General features: G+C 37.2%; 1 protein-coding gene across 2 annotated transcripts in view; it reads right to left on the bottom strand.

The window, feature by feature from the left end:
• The window catches only part of NRXN1 (neurexin 1), a 671,624-nt gene that overhangs the window by 359,686 nt on the left and 292,127 nt on the right, over positions 1-19,811 (bottom strand). For both annotated transcript variants that reach the window (XM_005426207.1, XM_031061247.1), the window contains one exon: positions 3,284-3,406. In XM_005426207.1, coding sequence (XP_005426264.1) covers positions 3,284-3,406 — 123 coding nt within the window. The remainder of the gene's footprint in view (positions 1-3,283; positions 3,407-19,811) is intronic.

Raw genomic sequence — 19,811 nt, 5'->3', positions numbered from 1 at the left:
GGAAAGAGAAATGTCAATATCTGAGATTTGCCCAGGGAGATGAATTCACGAGCAGGTTAAGTCACAGCACAGAGATACAAGTACAGGCATCAGAGAAGTTACAGGGAAAATAGCTCAGAAAGTTTTAATGCCATTCAGGCACAAAACTTGCTCTAATAATTTATGATAAATGTTTACCAGTAGCTTACTTAGCTTTGGGATGAGTTCTGTAGGAGAACTTGTCATTGAACACCACCTGCACTCACAGGGCTGAGCAAGAGGCACCTTAAACCCCAGGGACAGTCTTGATGTTCTTGTTTCTAAACATCAGTTCTGAAGATACCACTTTCCCTGAACACATTAAGGAAAAGTGGGTTCTTCCATGCAGTAATGAGTCAGGGAGCTGTTTTGAAAAATGCCAAATGTGTAATTTTTCCTGGGACAAGAGCTGTGTGTTGGATCACAGCCAGAGAGCTGAGGATCAGGTTTCAGAGAGGAATATTATATATTCCAGTCTTGTATCCCTTCAGAGGGCATTCCAATAATGTCATGGCAAAAATCCACCAAGCTTTGGCCTGTAGCACAATATCCCCCACTACATTAAATATATTTCTTTCTTGAGCATAGTAATAAAAAAGTTCCAGAATCTGGGCTCACATCCCAACATTTCAGTTCTACAAACATGCAAACAGGACTTGAGATTTCACCTAATGCTCTGCAGGCTTTGTAAATGCAGCAATGAAGTACAAAAGAATGTAGTTTGTACTTACAAGGTTGAGTGTTTGGGGATTTGTTGGGTTTTTTTTTTTTTTTTTTTTTTTGTTTTTTGTTTTTTGTTTTTTGTTTTTTGTTTTTTGTTTTTTGTTTTTTGTTTTTTGTTTTTTGTTTTTTGTTTTTTGTTTTTTGTTTTTTTTTTTTTTTACTTTTGTTTGATCTGGTTTTGGTTTTTTTTTTTTCTTTTTTTTTTAAGTTCATCAGATTTGTGGAAAAGAATCATACAAAAGAGCAATTGAATTTCTGCTCATAACCATAAGCTATTCTTACCCAAATTTAGTGAATTTCCAATCATTTCTATTTTCTATACAGTCCTAGAAAACAAGCCTTATCAGAGCTGGAAATATTTAAACTCTTCTGTGATGAGTAACTTCTTCAAAACCACTTGCATGGCTTCTAAAGAAAGCTAGTTATGCCTGAATTATATTATGTATCCATGCATACATCATGCATTTGTCAAAGAGGATCAAGCACAACTCACAAATGAACAAGTGGTATTTTATAATCTGCAAAAATTAGAAAGTCAGGCTGAATTATTTAATAGATTTTCCTGCAGCTTAAGTTTTCTGGATCTAATGGGGATTCTTTCATATAGGGCACAGGAAATGGAATCAAAAAAGAGAAAACAACATGTGGAAGGAGAAAGCTGGAATTTTTAGCAGGAAGTCAGTTTACTTCCTTACTCTCCTCATAAAACTATAATAACTTTTCACATGAAAAATTAATGGGTTGTATTTTAACCAAATTTCTGATTGTTGGAACACCTGAAGAAAAGTTTAGAACAAGCACAATTTAATCCCATAAGGCAAACCTTTCCCTATGCTTTCAGGAATTTCAAAGCAACTACACATTAAATTCTATTACGCACATTTGAAATTTAAATTTATAAAGGCTTTTAAAACACTCAGTGTTGAAAAAAACCCAAAACAACAAAAAAAACCCACCCCCCCAAAAAAACCCAAACAAACCAAAACAAAAATTCTCACCACTTATACAACAATAAAGACTTTCTTTGTAGGAAATGTGACATTCATGGAACTAATAGCACATTGCCCACAAATTAAAGTTCCCTCTGCTCCTTCTCATACAGCAGTTTCCTCCTCACTGGTGGAGGAGGCCGTAGATTGGCCGCACAGATTCCTACAGGGAGTTTAGGAATTTTAGGATGTCTTTTCCCCACCAAACTATTGGGATGAGTTTCTCCTTTTGGATTAATAACATTAAACATTTGTGCATTATGCAAATGCAGACAAGATCCAGCTTGAAGAGCTGAGAGGAAATTCAAGTCAACTGGCCATTTCTGGATGTACATACTGGTTGTGGAGAGAATACAAATGGTGCGCTAGAAAGCTGGATCCAGGTTATGTAACCAGCAGTATTTGTAAATTAGAAATCTGGCATGAGGAGCCCAGGAATTATGCATTTGGATCTTGCACTGGATTTTAATCTAAACTATTTTCTCTATATTAGAATCTGCCTTGAATAGCAGTTGAAGCAGCATGATTATAATGTTTTTTGGTATACTTCCTCCTATACTATCAAAAAGAAAATAAATTAATAGGGCCATCTGTATTCTTGAGAAAATGACCCTAGGCATCATAACATACACAGACTTCGGTGCTGGAAGATATATTGGTAATTTCTGATTCTAGAAAATATGTTCTTGCAACTCTATGAATTTTTTTCCTACCAGTGACAAGACCCTCGGTGTTCTGCTGAGGTGAAGAGGGATTAGAAAAAAAATAAAATTAACTTGTCACCATTTTAACAAAGCTTAGAACCAATGATAAAAGTTGTTTAATGCCGCACAAAACCAAAGGATAATTTTAAATAGCTAACAAAAAATTTAGGCACATTCTGCTGTGCAAGGAATCAGGGCCGGAAGCCAGATAAGTTGCTATTAACAACATGCATGTGAACATTGTCTCATTCAGGATAAAATCAATGTGTTCTCTATTAACATTTCTGATAATATAAATACAGAAACACATTTATATCATCTGCTAGCATGCCTGCCATTTTTTTTTCTCCCACCCCAACTGCTATTTTAGTATTTGAGAAAGACATGCTGCCTAATATATAATTATTGAGGACAGTTGATGCAAGATTCAAATCACAGTAGAATACTTTTCAAATGTTTATTAAATTCTTTCTTCCAGCAGTGGCTTAGAGTTTAGCCCTAACAATGTGTTGCCAAAAGCATTTTGCTTGCCTTCTCATTAGTGATGTACTAAATCACTTCTCTCCAATCACCGTAGAAAAACATTCATTTAAGTCAGCACGAAGGTTTTCATTAATTTCAACAGCAGCCTTAGAGCAACATTAATGGCAAGTGTAATAACACGCTTCTTGTAGCAGCATTCTAAGATGCATAACATGAATTTTGAATCTTACCCAGGAAAAAGGAAAAAAAAGCATGTTTCTCTCAGATAAAGTCATTTTGCTTCTGTATAATTTTTTTGTTTTGGTTTTGTTTTGTGTTCCTCCCCCCCCAGCAACATGGAATCATGGAATCCCAGTGCCACAGTACCTGTCACGGCCTGCTGGTCATCCACCATTAACTTTAAACCTTTTCCTCGCCGCACCACACGCACTGTGTGCCACTCATTATCATTGAGGTTATAGCCAGCAAAAAGGGTTTCTGGGCCTTTGCCTGTAGGACATGCCAAACAGTCATTATGCAATCTTTAAAGCAGTTTACATGCGAACCTCACAGAGAAAGAGAGAAACAGAGAGACTGGCTGGGCAAATGTTAAAACTCACCAAAAGTCACATCAAGCAAGAAAATCACCAAGTATAAGCAAAACATAGAGCTACTATGTACTGTATACTACAGAACTATTAAATTAAAACACTTCTAATGTCTATTTAACTATCTAAACACATTGTGTATGCACCAGGTTTTCATAAATAGGCACAGTCAACATGGATTTAATTGTTCACTTTTCAATCTTATATGAGCCTTAAAGAAATAGGATTACTGAGCCAAAAGAACTTCCAAGTATGCATTTACAAGACTGGATTTTTAAAATGCTCCTTTATTAAAAATAGTTTGGTGGAAAATGAAAAGTGGTAAGTGTGTGGCGCACATATTCTATTTTTCTTCATCTATGTCAATCCGTTTGTTTAACGTGTGTTTATTAGGACTTATCAGAACATCATCTATTACCTGATCTAGATGATTTGCTAATATTCAGATCCAGTACCTTCTGCTGTTAGTAGATCTTCAAACCATGCTTTCCTTTTTCATTTCATGGATATGGCTTTGGTTTTTTTTTTTTTTTTTTTTTTTTTTTTTTTTGTTTTTGTTTTTGTTTTTTTTTTAATCTACTATTTCTCAGCAGTACAGCAAACACTTGTTATGCAAATTCTGTATATAGCACAATGTACTTGTGACAACCAAAGTATTCACAAACCTAGGCAAAAGGATACCTTTAATGCCCAGGAGAAGATTTCCCTTAAGAAAAGGATTATGGATGTTGTGCCTTGCACTGTTGACCAAGAGAGAAAGAAAAACCCTGACTTTGTACCACCATTGATATGAATAGATGATAGACCAATTGCTGCATTAATAGATCAAAACTAATGTGGTGACTGTTCAAAAGGCAAAGATAATTTGCAATAAAAAAGTTACATTCTTGTAAAACAGAGACCTCCCTAGTCTGTTTTTCAGTTCCTGTGGCAGAATAAATGCTGCTGATAACTTAAAGCTGTCAATTAAATTCTGGTCTCCTCTGTGCAAAAGGGAAACAGAGCTCCTGCAGCTGGTCCAGAAGAGGGCTACGAAGATGATCAAGGGACTGGGACATCTGTCTGATGAGGAAAGGATGAAGGACTGGGGCTCTTCAGCCTTGAGAAGAGATGACTGAGAGGGAACCTCATCAGTGTCCATGAATATCTACAGGGAGGGGCCAGAGGATGGACCAGGCTCTGCTTGGTGGTGCTGGGCAGTGGGACAAGGGGCAACAGGCAGGAACTGAGGCTCAGGAAGTTCCACCTGAACATCAGGAAGAAGTTCCTTACTGCGCAGGTGACACAGCACTGGAACAGGGCACCCAGGAAGGCTGTGGATATCCCTCTTCCATGGGGAACTTCAAGAACTATCTGGACACACTCCTGTGCCATGTGCTCTGGGATGAAACAGCCTGAGCTGGGAGGTTGGATCAGATGCCCCCCTGTGGTTCTTTCCAACATGACCCATCCAGTGATTCTGTGTAAGAGACACATTATAAAATAACTTTTGACACAGAAACATCGGGGTTACCCTGAGTCAGACCATTACCTCCACTGTGCCCTGCCAGGTGACTCTATCCCACGTGTCAGCCTTGCTCTGAAAGGGACATGCAACTAGCTCTGAAACTCTCCCACTTTTCTCTTGGGATTCTATTCCACCCAGCACAGGCTAACTGTGATGGGTGAGATCTGTTAATAAAATCAAAACCTAAAAATCAAAGCCTGTCTGACTTCAGAACTACACAGAAAGAAAAGGACACTAAGATCTTGATGTAGCTGTTCAGCATATTGGACAGTTTTCATCTCAGATATTTTCCACCTTCTGTCAGCAATTTTTAAATTGCTGCTGGTTTATTGCCCTGCTTTTATATGCAACCTTTGCTATTTTGGGCATGCCAAGGGATCTCCAGGAACAAAAATGCAAAGCAAAGGCAGTGAGAGTCTCATAACACTGTTTTTCTGTGTCTGTGTTGACACCAAGCTAGCAAAGGTGTTCAAACCCAGCAGAAGCAGATGATTGGGGTCAACTACATGAATCATTCTGTTCCTTAAATGTTTGCTTTCTTTGACAAGAGAAAGACCAGTTTTGCATAAAGCTTAAGTGAATAATATTCTCTTTGAAGGTGCTGATATAGATGCAGTGACTAAAACCTTAAGCAATTTATTTTAGACACTTCAGTGGAAGCAATTCTACCTAGATTTGGAGACAACAGATGGATCTTTAAAAAAGAAAAAGCTGAAATAATATGAGCAAAATCTTAGTGAGAGCCATTAAGCCTGTCTAGGCATACACCATTTAATAATACTGTAAACATATTCCTACTTATTTGTTCGTCTAACCTTTTTTTATTTTTAATTTTTAAAGTAGTTGAATCGCTTAGTCCCCATTATCTTGCTTCATATCTCTAAAAGACCTAAAAGCATATGCAATTTTAATTTACTCTCACATTAACAACCCTCTATAGTGTCTCTTTCGTGCAAAGGTGCCTCAGTGTATGCTATTATCAAATCCAACTTGGCTGCTCACATTTACAGGCAAATCTATCTATTCTATCTTAATGGCTGGGGACTTGTAAACTCTTCCTGTTGTAAAATTAAATGTGTGCTTTCCATCAGTCTATTTCCCTTGGAAGACTACTCAGAGTAAAAATATCAGGTCAGAACTCTGTGAAAGCAGCCTGTTTCCACTGCACACAATCCAAGAGAGGATTAAGGAGACCCCTGGTGAAAGGGCTTTGAAAAGGACAAACCTTGGTATGACACACCATGGGAGCAGTGCACTGAAAAGAGTCCTGCCCTTGGACAAACTACCCACTTGCATGGAAAAGAGGCCTTTCCTTCCTGGGGCTGATCTCTAGCAGGGAAAAAGGGCTTTGGATTTGCCGCAGAGGGTACAAGAAACTACAAAATAGCCAGGCACAGTGCCCAGGGATTGTGTTTCTACCTGTCCCACCATGCTGCTTCTCTGCGAAGTAGGACAGTTTTCCATGGCAGCTGAAGAGGGAGATAAGAAAGGATGGATGCTCAACATACCTGTGCTAATGCAGTGCTTGGGCTGCTTCCTGGCCAAGGACAGACTTTCACACAGAAAAGCAGCAAATATGATTGAGAGCAGAGTATTTGGGAGAAAATTGTCTAAATGCTTAAACACAAAACCATGTAGAAATCCATTGATACCACAAGACTACCAGAACTGCAGAAGAAAACTCTTAACATACCTTGTTAAATTGCATTGGTCAACCTGAAACATAGTTCATATTAGTACTTTCCTCACTGACTTTCAAATGTATTGACCTAAAATTAATTTAAACATCACATTGAGATCATACAGTGTCTTTTTCTGCCCTGGTTATAGTTCTTATGGTGAATCTATTATAAATTTTTATCGACTAAATCATTGGCTCTCCAGTCTTGTTCTGACTTTACACTGGTGTGACTCCACTTAAATCACACAAGCAGAAAGTGCTCTTAAATGAGTGTATTTAAATAAGAATTGACATACTTCCACTTTTTTTTTTTTTTTTTGGTCAAGGGCCATTCTGGGATTTAAAAAAACTAAATTGTTCTATATGTCCCAAAAGGAGAAAAGCAAGAGCCCCAATAAAAAGAGTGTGTGTATATATATTTTTTTTTAATTTTTTTTTTTACATGGACTGATACTATTTCTCCAAACTTATGTCCCTACACTCCTATTTCCCATACTGTCTTTCTCCTGGAACTCATGTATCTCTTTCTAGACTGGCCATGGTTATTTTGCTTCACACACCCAGCCAGCACTGGCTCATTTTCTCAGCTACTGATTCTCTCAGATACTAAAACCTTAATCATAAACCTTTTCTTTCTGAGAATAAATGCAAACTGGAAAAAAAAAATAAAATCCATTAACTATCTCCTTTTGCTTAAGTATGACATTTATTATCAGCATCTATGTTCAGCTCTTTTCCTATTTTTAAAGGCTTAAATAATTGCCAGATTTTATGCATCCTTAGAGAAAATGGATTGTACCAAATAAAAGATGCATTGTCAGTTTTATGGCTAACACAGTTTGCTCAGAGGCCATCATGCCAGTAAAATTTCCACATCCATTTAAAAGCAGATAATTGTTTGTACAAACACCTTTTTTCAAAGCAAAATGCAGACTGTGCAGTCAGTCAATACAGGTACAAATCTTGATGGTGCAATTCATTATGAGCTAAGAGATATAAAGTCCTAAATATTCCCAGTTATATGTTTACTTTGGCATCCAAAGCTGAGCTTACTTTGTTGTCAGCACCTCAGCTGGAACTTAACAGCCCTTTCAAAGTTAAAGGAAAAAAGTATGAACCTCCCAAAGGAAAAAAAATTCTAATTTCAAGCACGCTGAATATTCTAAATTTTGTCTGGAGATTCTTTTCTCTTTACTACCTTGTGAGGAGCTTATTCAGCCTAACTCAAGTGCTGAAGATTTGCTGAATTCCAACAAGTCAATCAATTAACTTTAATATGCACAACTTTTCCTCTTATAGATATCTATCCTGTGGTACTTTACTTTTTAACCAACTACTTGAACTGAACTGATGATTTTGAAAGAAGATACTAGCTCTTGCATTGTACCAAAACATGTTCAAAATGAGTTGTCTGAATTTGTTTCTCATGATGCAATCCACCACTACCACTAAGGCATATACCAAAATGCTTGGAGCATTCAATTCTGCCATCAAAATAGATATGAAATATAGAAAGAGGCACTGTAAACAGAGACTAGCAAGGGAGATTGGGTGGTTCAGTGAATGCTGTACTAACCAGTGGAACCCAGGCAAATCACTGCTATTTATTTATTAGTCAGCAAAAGAAACATCAGTGTTTTCAGCCTGGTTTGCTGATAGAAAAACAAGACAAAAAGACATTTGGGCAAGAAGACAAAACCCTGGGATCTATGCAGTTAATAGAGAAAGTTACTTAAGGTCAGGGTTGCAAAGATTTCAGCTAAAATAATAAATATTTCAGGATTCAGCTTGCTATGTATAGACAGCTGTGTGGCTCTGAGAGACAGCTCAAAGTGTCATTGTAAATACCTGGTGCACAACAAGAGGACTCTGTGCCATCTCAGTTATCCTGCTTCCAGAGTAAATTTAGCATGCCTCTAATCCAGGCTTGTGTTCCAGCACTTAGCCAGACTCACAGTCACTGAGCAAACCTCACGAGGCATCTGCATTACCAGGCTGCAGCACAAAAGGTTCAGGAGAGATTCCTCCAGAGCAGAACAGAAACACAAGACATGCAGAGTAAGGCATTGGAACTTAACAGCCCTTTCAAAGTTAAAGGAAAAAAGTATGAACCTCCCAAAGGAAAAAAAATTCTAATTTCAAGCACGCTGAATATTCTAAATTTTGTCTGGAGATTCTTTTCTCTTTACTACCTTGTGAGGAGCTTATTCAGCCTAACTCAAGTGCTGAAGATTTGCTGAATTCCAACAAGTCAATCAATTAACTTTAATATGCACAACTTTTCCTCTTATAGATATCTATCCTGTGGTACTTTACTTTTTAACCAACTACTTGAACTGAACTGATGATTTTGAAAGAAGATACTAGCTCTTGCATTGTACCAAAACATGTTCAAAATGAGTTGTCTGAATTTGTTTCTCATGATGCAATCCACCACTACCACTAAGGCATATACCAAAATGCTTGGAGCATTCAATTCTGCCATCAAAATAGATATGAAATATAGAAAGAGGCACTGTAAACAGAGACTAGCAAGGGAGATTGGGTGGTTCGGTGAATGCTGTACTAACCAGTGGAACCCAGGCAAATCACTGCTATTTATTTATTAGTCAGCAAAAGAAACATCAGTGTTTTCAGCCTGGTTTGCTGATAGAAAAACTGTGCATACTGCAGCTATCAGTAACAAGACAAAAAGACATTTGGGCAAGAAGACAAAACCCTGGGATCTATGCAGTTAATAGAGAAAGTTACTTAAGGTCAGGGTTGCAAAGATTTCAGCTAAAATAATAAATATTTCAGGATTCAGCTTGCTATGTATAGACAGCTGTGTGGCTCTGAGAGACAGCTCAAAGTGTCATTGTAAATACCTGGTGCACAACAAGAGGACTCTGTGCCATCTCAGTTATCCTGCTTCCAGAGTAAATTTAGCATGCCTCTAATCCAGGCTTGTGTTCCAGCACTCAGCCAGACTCACAGTCACTGAGCAAACCTCACGAGGCATCTGCATTACCAGGCTGCAGCACAAAAGGTTCAGGAGAGATTCCTCCAGAGCAAGAACAGAAACACAAGACATGCAGAGTAAGGCATCCTGACCTTGACTGTCCTTCCTATGGCTGGCTGCAGAAACTTTGCTGGTCTTCCAAAACACTCATTAGCACAGCTGAGCTTAAAAAGTCAATTAATGCAGTGAATCGACTGTGTTTTAAATGACCGTGCTGGTGTCATCCCAAAATTCCCTTGGCTAAACATGCTTCTTGCCAACAGAAAAGTTGCATTGCCTTTTAAACATCAGAAATGTGTATCAGGTTATCATTTACAGCTAACTGATCGGTAAACTTGAAAAAAAATCTAGTTGCAAGTAAAAGAAATTTTGTCCACTGTATTTTCTCCCCAGCAGACTCGTATGGAAAATTCCACAAGAATAGCACATTCACTGAATTGTATCAAGAAAAACATATCAATCTTGCAGAGCTTGATCCAAATGCTTCAGCCCACAATAGTTTTATTATAGGCAAAATTGCTTTTGGCAATTTGGGTAATGTATTGGCAGTTAAGGATATTTTTATCCCTTTTTTTTAAACAAAATTTGACATTTCAGAAGTTAAAATGAAGGAGATTGGAGCTGCTAATATCATCCATCAGCCTTCACTGCAGCTGTACAACAGATTTGCTCATATTCCTTAGAATAACAGGAATATAATATTAAATATTTCCATCTAGGCATATCTATATTTCTCATACAGAAATGTAGAAAGCTAAACAAGATACTTTTGAAAATCCTGCTGGCTTCCCCTACATGGCCAAACTACAAACAGACTGCATTTAATATTGATCTAGTTCACTAGCAAGGAGAAACAGCTTACACAGTGAATTCCCTGGGGAAGAAATATCCATGGAAGGATATAAAAATGACCAATCCAGGAATCAAGCACCATATCCAGTTCTGAGGGCACAGAGTTTTCATTTGTCTGGTTCTTTTCTCTAAATTTGCTTCCCTGACCATGGTCTGAGTTGTTGCGCATTTTCCTCCTCCCAGCTTTGTCTTTCTTTTGGAAACTGTTTAATTTAGGGTGCAATATCACACATACTCATCCATTTATCTTCTTTTAAGCTGTGAGATATTCACTGTGACACAGCTGATGTCTAAACAGAGCCAGTGGATCCAGGTGGGAAGGCAGAACACAGGCAGAGCTATTGGACTAAATTAAATCTAAGGATTCTGCCAAGAAAGGTGCTGCTGATGAGCCACTGTCTTGTGAAAGTCTATTCTCTACAAATAGAACCAGTACTCAATTTCAGCAAGGTGGAGAAAGAAAGAAAAACATCAGAAAGCAGCAAACTTTAGAGTTGAAAGTCCTGGCCTCTAGAATTCCCTGCTAGACCAAAAGATGTGTAGAAGACAGACACATGCTCTCAAAATTGTGCCTTGGTGGTCAATAATTTGGTCTATACTAATTTGAACTGTATTTCCTGAAAAAAAAAGGGGGTTGAAGTTGCAATTGCAACCCTCTGTGAACTCAGAGCACATGAGAGGATAAAACTGATCTTGTTACTGCATTATGACCCATCTTAGAGATCTCTCTCAATGCATAAATTAAAAATTTACGGCTGAAAATCAGTTGCATTTTAATTTAGTTTTGTAACTCATCTACCTAAGCAAGTGAAACACAAATAGCTCTAAGACATGTAATTTTCCTTTTTCTTGGAAATAAGGAAAGAAAAGTATATTTTAAGAGCAGCTAAACCCAGAAGTCAGCTAGATCCCTGTATTTTTAATAAGGGCGCATTTTCTCTTTCATACTGCTCTCTGAGGATCGTGACTATCAGAAAACGTGCTAAAGGTACTAAACGTTGTATGAATCTACCCTGAGGCCCTGAACTAAAGCAAAGTCAATGAGCATGAAAAAGTATGGTTGTTGCTTTTTCAGCTCACTGCTAAATGCTCTGAGACATTTTCAGAAACCATGGTGAACCTGACAATTGACTTTGCTGTAGGTGAGGTGAGCGTGAACTTTCAATACCTGGCAGTCCTATCTAATTTAAAGAAAACTGGAGTGCAAGATTATTTACTCTGTATTTACTTCAGGTAAAGAAATGTGGACTTGCAAAGATTGTGCAACTTTACAATCAAACTGTAAGGTCATATCCTGCCTTGGATCAGACTAAAATTTTTAAAGTGCACTCGAGACTTATCAGTGTGAGTTGGAATTCAGCAGATCCACTTCCACAAACTACTTGTGTGGCTTTAGTAAATCTGAATTTCTTTTCACATTAAACTGACATGGTTGCTATAACAAAAAATTCCACAGATTTTAAGCTGAATATGTTTGAGCATTTTGTTTTAAGTCGAACTTAACACAAACACTTTCAAGTCAATACCTTTGACTCCATTCTACCTAAGCTACTGCTGTACATTAGGAAAGCAGCAATTTCACAAGCCTTCTATCCCATTTAATAACTGGATTTATTCATTTTTTTAAATATCATCCACCATAAGCTTGCATGTTGCATGAAACAGAAAATGGGAAATTTTAAACCCTTAAAAAGTCTGAAATTCTCCCTTGCAGGATTTTTGCATTACTCTGAGCTTTCTAATTATGAAAGCTTGTTTCAATGGAAAATTCTTTTTAGGTTTTATTTAGCAAAAACTTTGTAAAACTGCTGGAGAAAAGAATGACTAATTCCTCTGGACTTATTCGTTACTTCTGGAGTTATCATTATTTTTTTCTCCCCTCTATAAAAAGAATAGGATCGAAAATCATGAGAAATTATGTGAGAACATTGGAACTCCTGCGTAAAATAGTACTAAAACTAACATTAATCCAAATTTTAGGTAATATTGCAATTAAATTTTTAAAAAAGTAAATATACATTGTTCAGGGGAAAACAGCAGTGCTAAGACAAAGTGAAGTTTCTCCTTTCCTAAGAAGGGTTGATTTTTACTTCAGCAGACTCATTATTCTGGTCTTGACTACCAAACCAAAAGACCCGAACCTTAAAAAACAGAGACAAAAGATAATTTCTTGCAATGGATTTCTAGGAGCAGCAAGAACATTCCTCTAAGTTTTTTTCAAAATAATGGACTGTGCTACACCTGATAACTTCCATTTCCTTAGACAGCATCTCTACAAGTTACTGCTCAAATAAGGTGCCCTGAGCTTCCAGAGGAATTTTGCTGCCTCCTCTGAGCCCAAGAGATCTGGAGGAGTTCTGACTTGGAAGAAGGATTTCACAGTACGATGGCCATCTGAATAACTTTCATAACATGGACATAAATCCATACCATTCAGCTGATAAACAAAAAGCCAAAAAAGACTGAGAGACAAAGGTAGTCCAGGCAACAGATGCAGCAGGTCTCCAAGTGTACCCTTAGGAGCCTGAAGAACCTGTGCTACTTCTTTCCACTTACACCCAGTGAAGTAAAAATTACCTAACTTACATCAATCATTGTAGGAAAAGTAGGCACACATTTGATTATTTCATTTTTTTTTCACTGAGAGAATTAGAATATTTGTTGTACATTGGCTAGATTATAAGTGACAACAGGAAAAAAAAAAGAAGAAACAGCTTTGCCATATTAGCCTTTCTGACATTGATATTGACTGTGCCCATTTATATCAAAACCATGGCTGTCAAAACTTGTTACATTTTAAAATATAAGTAAGCACAACTTACGTATGCTTATCCATAATTTACCTTTTTATAGAAAAAAATTATCTTTATGTTTAGTTAAATTAACAAAACAGAAAAAAACCCCATTTAAGTATTTCTTTTTACCCTTATATCTTGCAAAATGTTCTTAAGAATAAGCAGATTGGAAACTAGCTGGCATAGAAAGGTAGCGAATTTGGACTGTGACTTTATTTTAAGAATAGGCTCCTCTTAATTTACAGGTGTCTTCATCCCAAAAACAGTTGTTATAAAATAGTTACAACTAAATCTCACACTCATATCCTTTATTTTTTTTTATAATTTAAATGCTGAATTATAACATATTGCCTAATTAAGAATAATAATATTTAAAGGTTTATTATTACTGATTATTTAACTGTTTTAAAATATTTTTATAATCATCATGGATCAAAAAGCACAATTTCTTGACACTGCTTATTCTTGGATACTTCTAGGCAGACATGAGTCAAGGAAGGAGGACTAAAATAGACATTTCAGGTTGTTTTCAGAAATCACAAATGGATGAATACAAAAGTTGATCCCTGCTCTATGATCAGCCTCCGCTGACTTTGATGGGTATACTCTTGCATGCCTGAGTAGAAAAGCATAGCTTTAGTACATGGAATTGTTTCTAACATTGACAGAATCTCTCCAGTGCTCTTGTGCCATTTATCATCTCTTTAGGGTTGTGCTCAGCATCAGCAAGTGACAATTTTTTATGTAACAAAACATGTAAGCCTCTTGACAGAAGTGCCTACTTGCACTTTCTTAAGGTGTGCTCTGTATCTTGATTTATGGCAATTTTAGGGAATCAAGAATCCGTGTTGCTGACTTTCAGAGGTAGTGCTGCTCTTATTCACAGCCAATTAGCTCCTCAGCTGGGTTCCTAAGTGTCTTGTATCATGTCAGTGGTGGTGGCAGCTGTCTCCTGCTAGCTGGAGATGTGAGAAAGCTTCTTCTCTCCAGAGCAAACGGTGTGGTCCTTTCCTCCCAGGAGACAGCAGACTTGTTTTCAAGCTGCTGAAATGTTACACAGCAAAAACTGCAGAGACAGTTCAAAGTATACCAGCAACCACAACAAAAGTTGTAAGTGAAAGATGGAATTGTTGACTTACCTATTTGAGCTTTCTTTTCCAGACAGATTTTACTACTAGTGAGAAATGCCTTAATTTGCAGAGTCAGAGAGGAACTGTTAACTAATGATATTTTATTTCTACATACATGCACTTCACTCCCTGGAGGAAAATCTCACAGAATATAAAATGAATGAGAAATAATACCAAAGAATTAGTATAAGCTACATGAACCACAGCTCCCTTTTTCCTTTAACTGATTTTTCTCATTCCATGTCTTGGTCTTCATCTTGTGTCTTGTTGCTTCAAGACTGCCTAGATAAGTAACTGCTGAAGAATTCCTTGCAGACTTCCCAAAGGGGACTGCATCTCAGAAAGCCAACTTTATCTTGATGTCTCAGCTCAACAGAGCAACATCTCCTTTGAAGTGACTTGTCTGATGGATTGAGGCCTAGAAATCAGCTGGAAGGGAGCATAAGTTAACCTCTTGACATGTCATCCAAAAAAATAATGTGCTTGGATGGAAATTTCAACAGCTACCTGAATATGATCCATTAAAGTTATTGTCAAGAAGAGATAATAAGGAAGCAGTTATGTGGTTCCAGTAATAAGCTACTGAGTGCTTAAAATGTTATGATAGATGTTTCAAGCATTTTAATAGACATAAATGCAAAATGTGCTAGATACAGAGTAAGTGCTTTTAATATAAGTAACTGCTCATCAGTGACATGCACTGGGTAGATGTTTTTAACGTTATCAACTCTTCAAAAAAAGCACATTGAGAAATGAATTACTGTTCTTATAACATTAATGAAGAATAATGTTGTAGCTGAGGTCTTGCTAGGCTCCTTCATCAAGACTGAACTTATGAAATGATGCCTTGCTGCAGAGGAGTGAAGCAAGGATAAATGAGGCACCTTTCTGAAACAGCCAGGGAGCGATTAGTAAAACTAATACATACTTACACAAAGGTTTTTGCCGATACAGTAAAGGAGGGGCCATCAAAATGCCACAGATGACTCAGAAACCAGATTCTGTGAACTTGTATTTATGCAAATTGGTGGACAACTCAATTTCTGTGCTACATATGAAAAGGACAAAAGCTCCATGCCCATGTGCTGTTCTGTACTGTCTCTAATCAGATTTCCCTGATCTTAGTGCTGAAAGAGTAAGATAATTCCTTGCCAGGGATGTATTCCAGACTTCCAGCAGAACAAATATAGAAATGCATCAATTTTGATTTATGCAAAATTTTAGTTTGGCACTCTATTCTTTTTTTTTTTCTTTGATTGAAGAAGAGGGAGCCAAACATTTCCTAAGCAACTTGTCTCTCCTTATCAGACAAAGCTGAGAAATAGGATCAGATCTGACTCTCACTGAAATTAGTTGCACTTTTTTTGATCATTTAGAAGTAGTATCTATTAATATGAGAGGGACAGACAGAAACTTGGCAATTCCCCTCAACATATGCCAGACCTGCTGCAATGCTCACTGGCTGTGCTAGAGAGAACCAGACACCCCATTCCATTTTCACTCTCTTTGACTCTCTTTCCGCTTTCCCTATTTCCCACCAAATGCATGTCCATCCTATTAAAAAAAAATCCCAAACACTTATTCTATGATGAGTTCCTGACAAGTGTATATTAGGACAGAATGACAGCTGTGAGCATGTGTTGTGCTGATCAGAAAAGCAGTATCCACCTGCAGAGAGATGGCAGTTTGGCTGGTTTTCCTTGAAAAGTTCTGGAGATAACACAGCACCACTGAATTGCTATGGCTTTGTTTTTGGAAAAATACCTATTCACTTAATAGATTTAAATGCTTTCTGAACTAAACTACTAATGATCTTAGTATCTTTTTACACAGATTTTTTTTTTAATAAAATAACTAACTAATTTTCCATTCCCTGCAAATAAGTCTTTAGACTGTAGTATCACAATAGAAAGACTGGAGTGTTTCTCCATAGAATTTTAATTTATAAGCACTTCTAAATGTTTTCTGCAAACATATTAATAAGTATTCCTCTCAAGAGCATTATATCTTAGAAACAGAGTCCTAAGAAACAAAAGCAGAAAAAGGAAATAAAGGTGTTTTTACATGAAGACTGATAGTATTTTTAATCTGTATTTAAATTTAGAAATATCATCAACTTGCCAATGCTGAGTTACTGTTATTTTTTCTTAATATGGAATGCCAACAATTAATTTCTTTTCTAAGAAGCCACAGACCAAAATTTCTGGCAAGAAAGCTCTTATTATTAAATTTAAAAAAAAATTCACAATGTCTAGTGAATATAAAAGAGCCATCTTAATTAATGGCTTACCCTAATTCAACTTGATTTGTCAGTTAATCAAGAAGGTTTTTTGAGAAATTGTTGAAATATTGGCTTGTGTCATCTGCTGCCATCTGTGTCTTAACACTCTAATTTTCATGGAATCTGATTACAAAGTTTAGAATGACTGTATACAACATAGTTGATGATAGATTTATATTTTTTTTCAGCCTAGTGTTTCTGAGTCTGTGATTACTTTCTCTAGCAATTTCCTGTTGCTCTCAATACACGGTATAAACTAGTGATGAAATAATTAGGGAAAGAAGTTGGAAATTCAGCTGGGAAATGGCACATAAGACCAGCTAGTTCAGCACTGTGCTTTCAAGAGCAGCACTGAAAAGCAATTACTGCTCTAATACAGTCACAGCTTCCAGTAATGGCCATGTTTGGGACTTCTGGAGCTGCAGAAACAGCCTTATCTCAGAAAGTTCTTGATGTATTTCCATTTCATTTAAAAAAATCAATTTATTAACCTCCTGCTGCTTCTTATGGCTGTACAATCATATATTTATAAAAAAACATTCATATTCTCTCAGGCATTTTTTTTTTCCCTAGCATGCCTAGCTGCCCCATGTAGGAAAGCTAATCCATACTTGTAATCCTCCCTGCTGCAGTGACCTGTGTTTTCCCCATTTAAGTTAATCATGAGGAATTGGAACTGAACACACATGGAGTGCTCAGGAAGGGGATAAACCATGACTGCATAACAGCACAATGCTGCTTTCTCTTCTGGTTTTACCTCCTCTCCCCCCAGCTACTCCCATCCACTGGGATTTCTGGCCACTTTGAGCACTGAACTGTTTTATGAGAACTATTTACAATGGCTGCACAATTTCCTCAGCTCAGTGCCACCACACTCCATTTCTGAGCTGGCATCATTAAGGTGACTTTTTTTCTAGCATGAATTACCTTGTGTGTATTGCTGTTTAATTCCACCTACCACTTAACCAGTCATTCAGCATTTTGGAGCCCCTCAGAAAATACTCAAGCATGATATTTCATTTGATTTTCTTAAATAATCCCCTTGCATTTGCAAATAATATCATCTCAGTGTTCATCTTCAATCACTCATGAATATGATAGCAGAGATTCCTGTGAGAACAGGTGGGAGCAGAGCTTCACTGTGCAATGACTGCCATGGCAGCCCAGTTCACTGATATGAATGACATTGCATTAGCTTTTATATATTCTTCCCCAGAAGAAAATATTATGCAATTCCTTTGCTATTACTGATTAGAACAGGAGTCCTTATTATCCCTGCAAGATTTGTCTGTAACACCCACTTTCTGTCATGGAAAAAAAATTGTGAGGATAATTTAAATCACCAGTCCTGAAATGTGATTAAGTCATCTTGCTTCTCAAAAGCTAAAGGAAGAAAACATAAAAGTAAAATAAGAGAAATTTAGAACCTGCTATACATGAAAAACTTACTTTCAAGTGCTTCTTCCCATTAAAATATTTAAAAGGCCTAGTCTACTTCTTCTGAGAATTCCTTTTATGAAAGATTTGCCAGGACCGGTATGAGCTAGACACACATCGCTCCCTCGCATATAAATCAGGATTTGTTAATTCAAGACAGCCTATTCTTACAGACCCAGCACATCCTGGAGGCTGCTTTGTCCCTGTTGGTAACATGAGAGGCTACATGCTTGCAGCAGTCTCTGCTTTCCTACCCTCCAAGAGTCCTCTTGTCATGTTTAGTGTCTTAGAGGATCTCCTGCTCGCTGCTCCCCTTTCAGAGATCAGAGGGAACAACTCATCCCAATTCAGGCTGTTCCCTTGGGCTTTGCTTGTGAAAATTTGCAGCATTCCAGAGCTCAGAGTCCATTGATACAGGACCACACCGTGGCCCTGACTCAGATAGCCCCATATATCCCCCAAACTGACAGCTATCTACATCTGGCATGGCAAAAATTAAAGTATACACTGCAATATCACAAATGGAAAGTCTATTCTCAGCAATCTTAAAGGAGTTTCTGAAAAAAATTCAAGTGGGAGTGCTAAAAAAAGTCTTTACCTGAATGTTAAAATAATTATTTTTCACCAGCAAATAGGGCAACTAATTTTCAAATTTACATAAATAGCTTTCTGTTTAAGCTTTTACTGTTGCCATTGCAGATCACACCACTGTGCCTTGAGAAAGCCGCAGTTATATTGTTATTGTATGTGTGATTAGTGAGGACCCTGTTAAACCAGGTTTATCTTTAAAGTACCATGAGTAGAATGTGTGACTTAAGACAAAAGTAACATGGATAAGTACCATGAGTAGAATGTGTGACTTAAAAAGACAAAAGTAACATGGATGAAGAGGTGAAAAGACAGGAAAGAAGCATACACACAAAAAAACATCGGTTTTCTAGTAAGAGAACTTGAAATAATATTTTACTGACAGCCTGTCAGGAGACTAATGGCAATTTGCTCCTCTGTTAGCTAAGGAAGAACAAACATAGATGAAATTTTATAAGGAACAAGTAGAATGCAGGCACATAAATTTTATTGCTGTCCTTCATGTAGGCTGAAAGCACTGATAGGGCAAAGCCCTCAGTCCCCAGCAGCCAACCCTGAAGGCTTGGTCAGGGAGAAATCAAATATCATAGACCCTTAAATGGTCAGCCAGCATATATAAAGCCTTTATTTTCACTTTAATGAAGGTTTGAGCTTTTTTTGCTGTTAATGTGATTGTTTCCCATGCAGCAGCTAAGCAGACTCAGGCAGGGTCCTTACCACTGGCTTTGAAAAATTATATGTGCAAGACTCTTTTAGATTTCTTCATAGTAAGCTAGTTGATTCAAGTTTTCTTATTCTCTTTATTAGTTTGAAATTTCTTAACAACTACAACTGGAAAGGAAGGGGTAAAAATGGAAGCTTTTTAGATAACTTGAGCATTTCCCTGCAAAATTCCTGTGCTAACTAAAACATAGGCTTGAGATGAGAAATCAGTATATCACAAGACTGATTTTCTCAGTCACCCACTAAGTGAGAGAACTCATTCTTGAATTCATTGTTTACTTCTCAGAGCGCTCCCTCAAGCCAAATGACATC

The sequence above is a fragment of the Geospiza fortis genome, unplaced genomic scaffold (assembly GCF_000277835.1).
Source record: "Geospiza fortis unplaced genomic scaffold, GeoFor_1.0 scaffold271, whole genome shotgun sequence".
Taxonomy (NCBI): domain Eukaryota; kingdom Metazoa; phylum Chordata; class Aves; order Passeriformes; family Thraupidae; genus Geospiza; species Geospiza fortis.
Note: the sequence above shows the minus strand (reverse complement) of the source record. Positions and strands in the feature narration are given on the sequence as shown.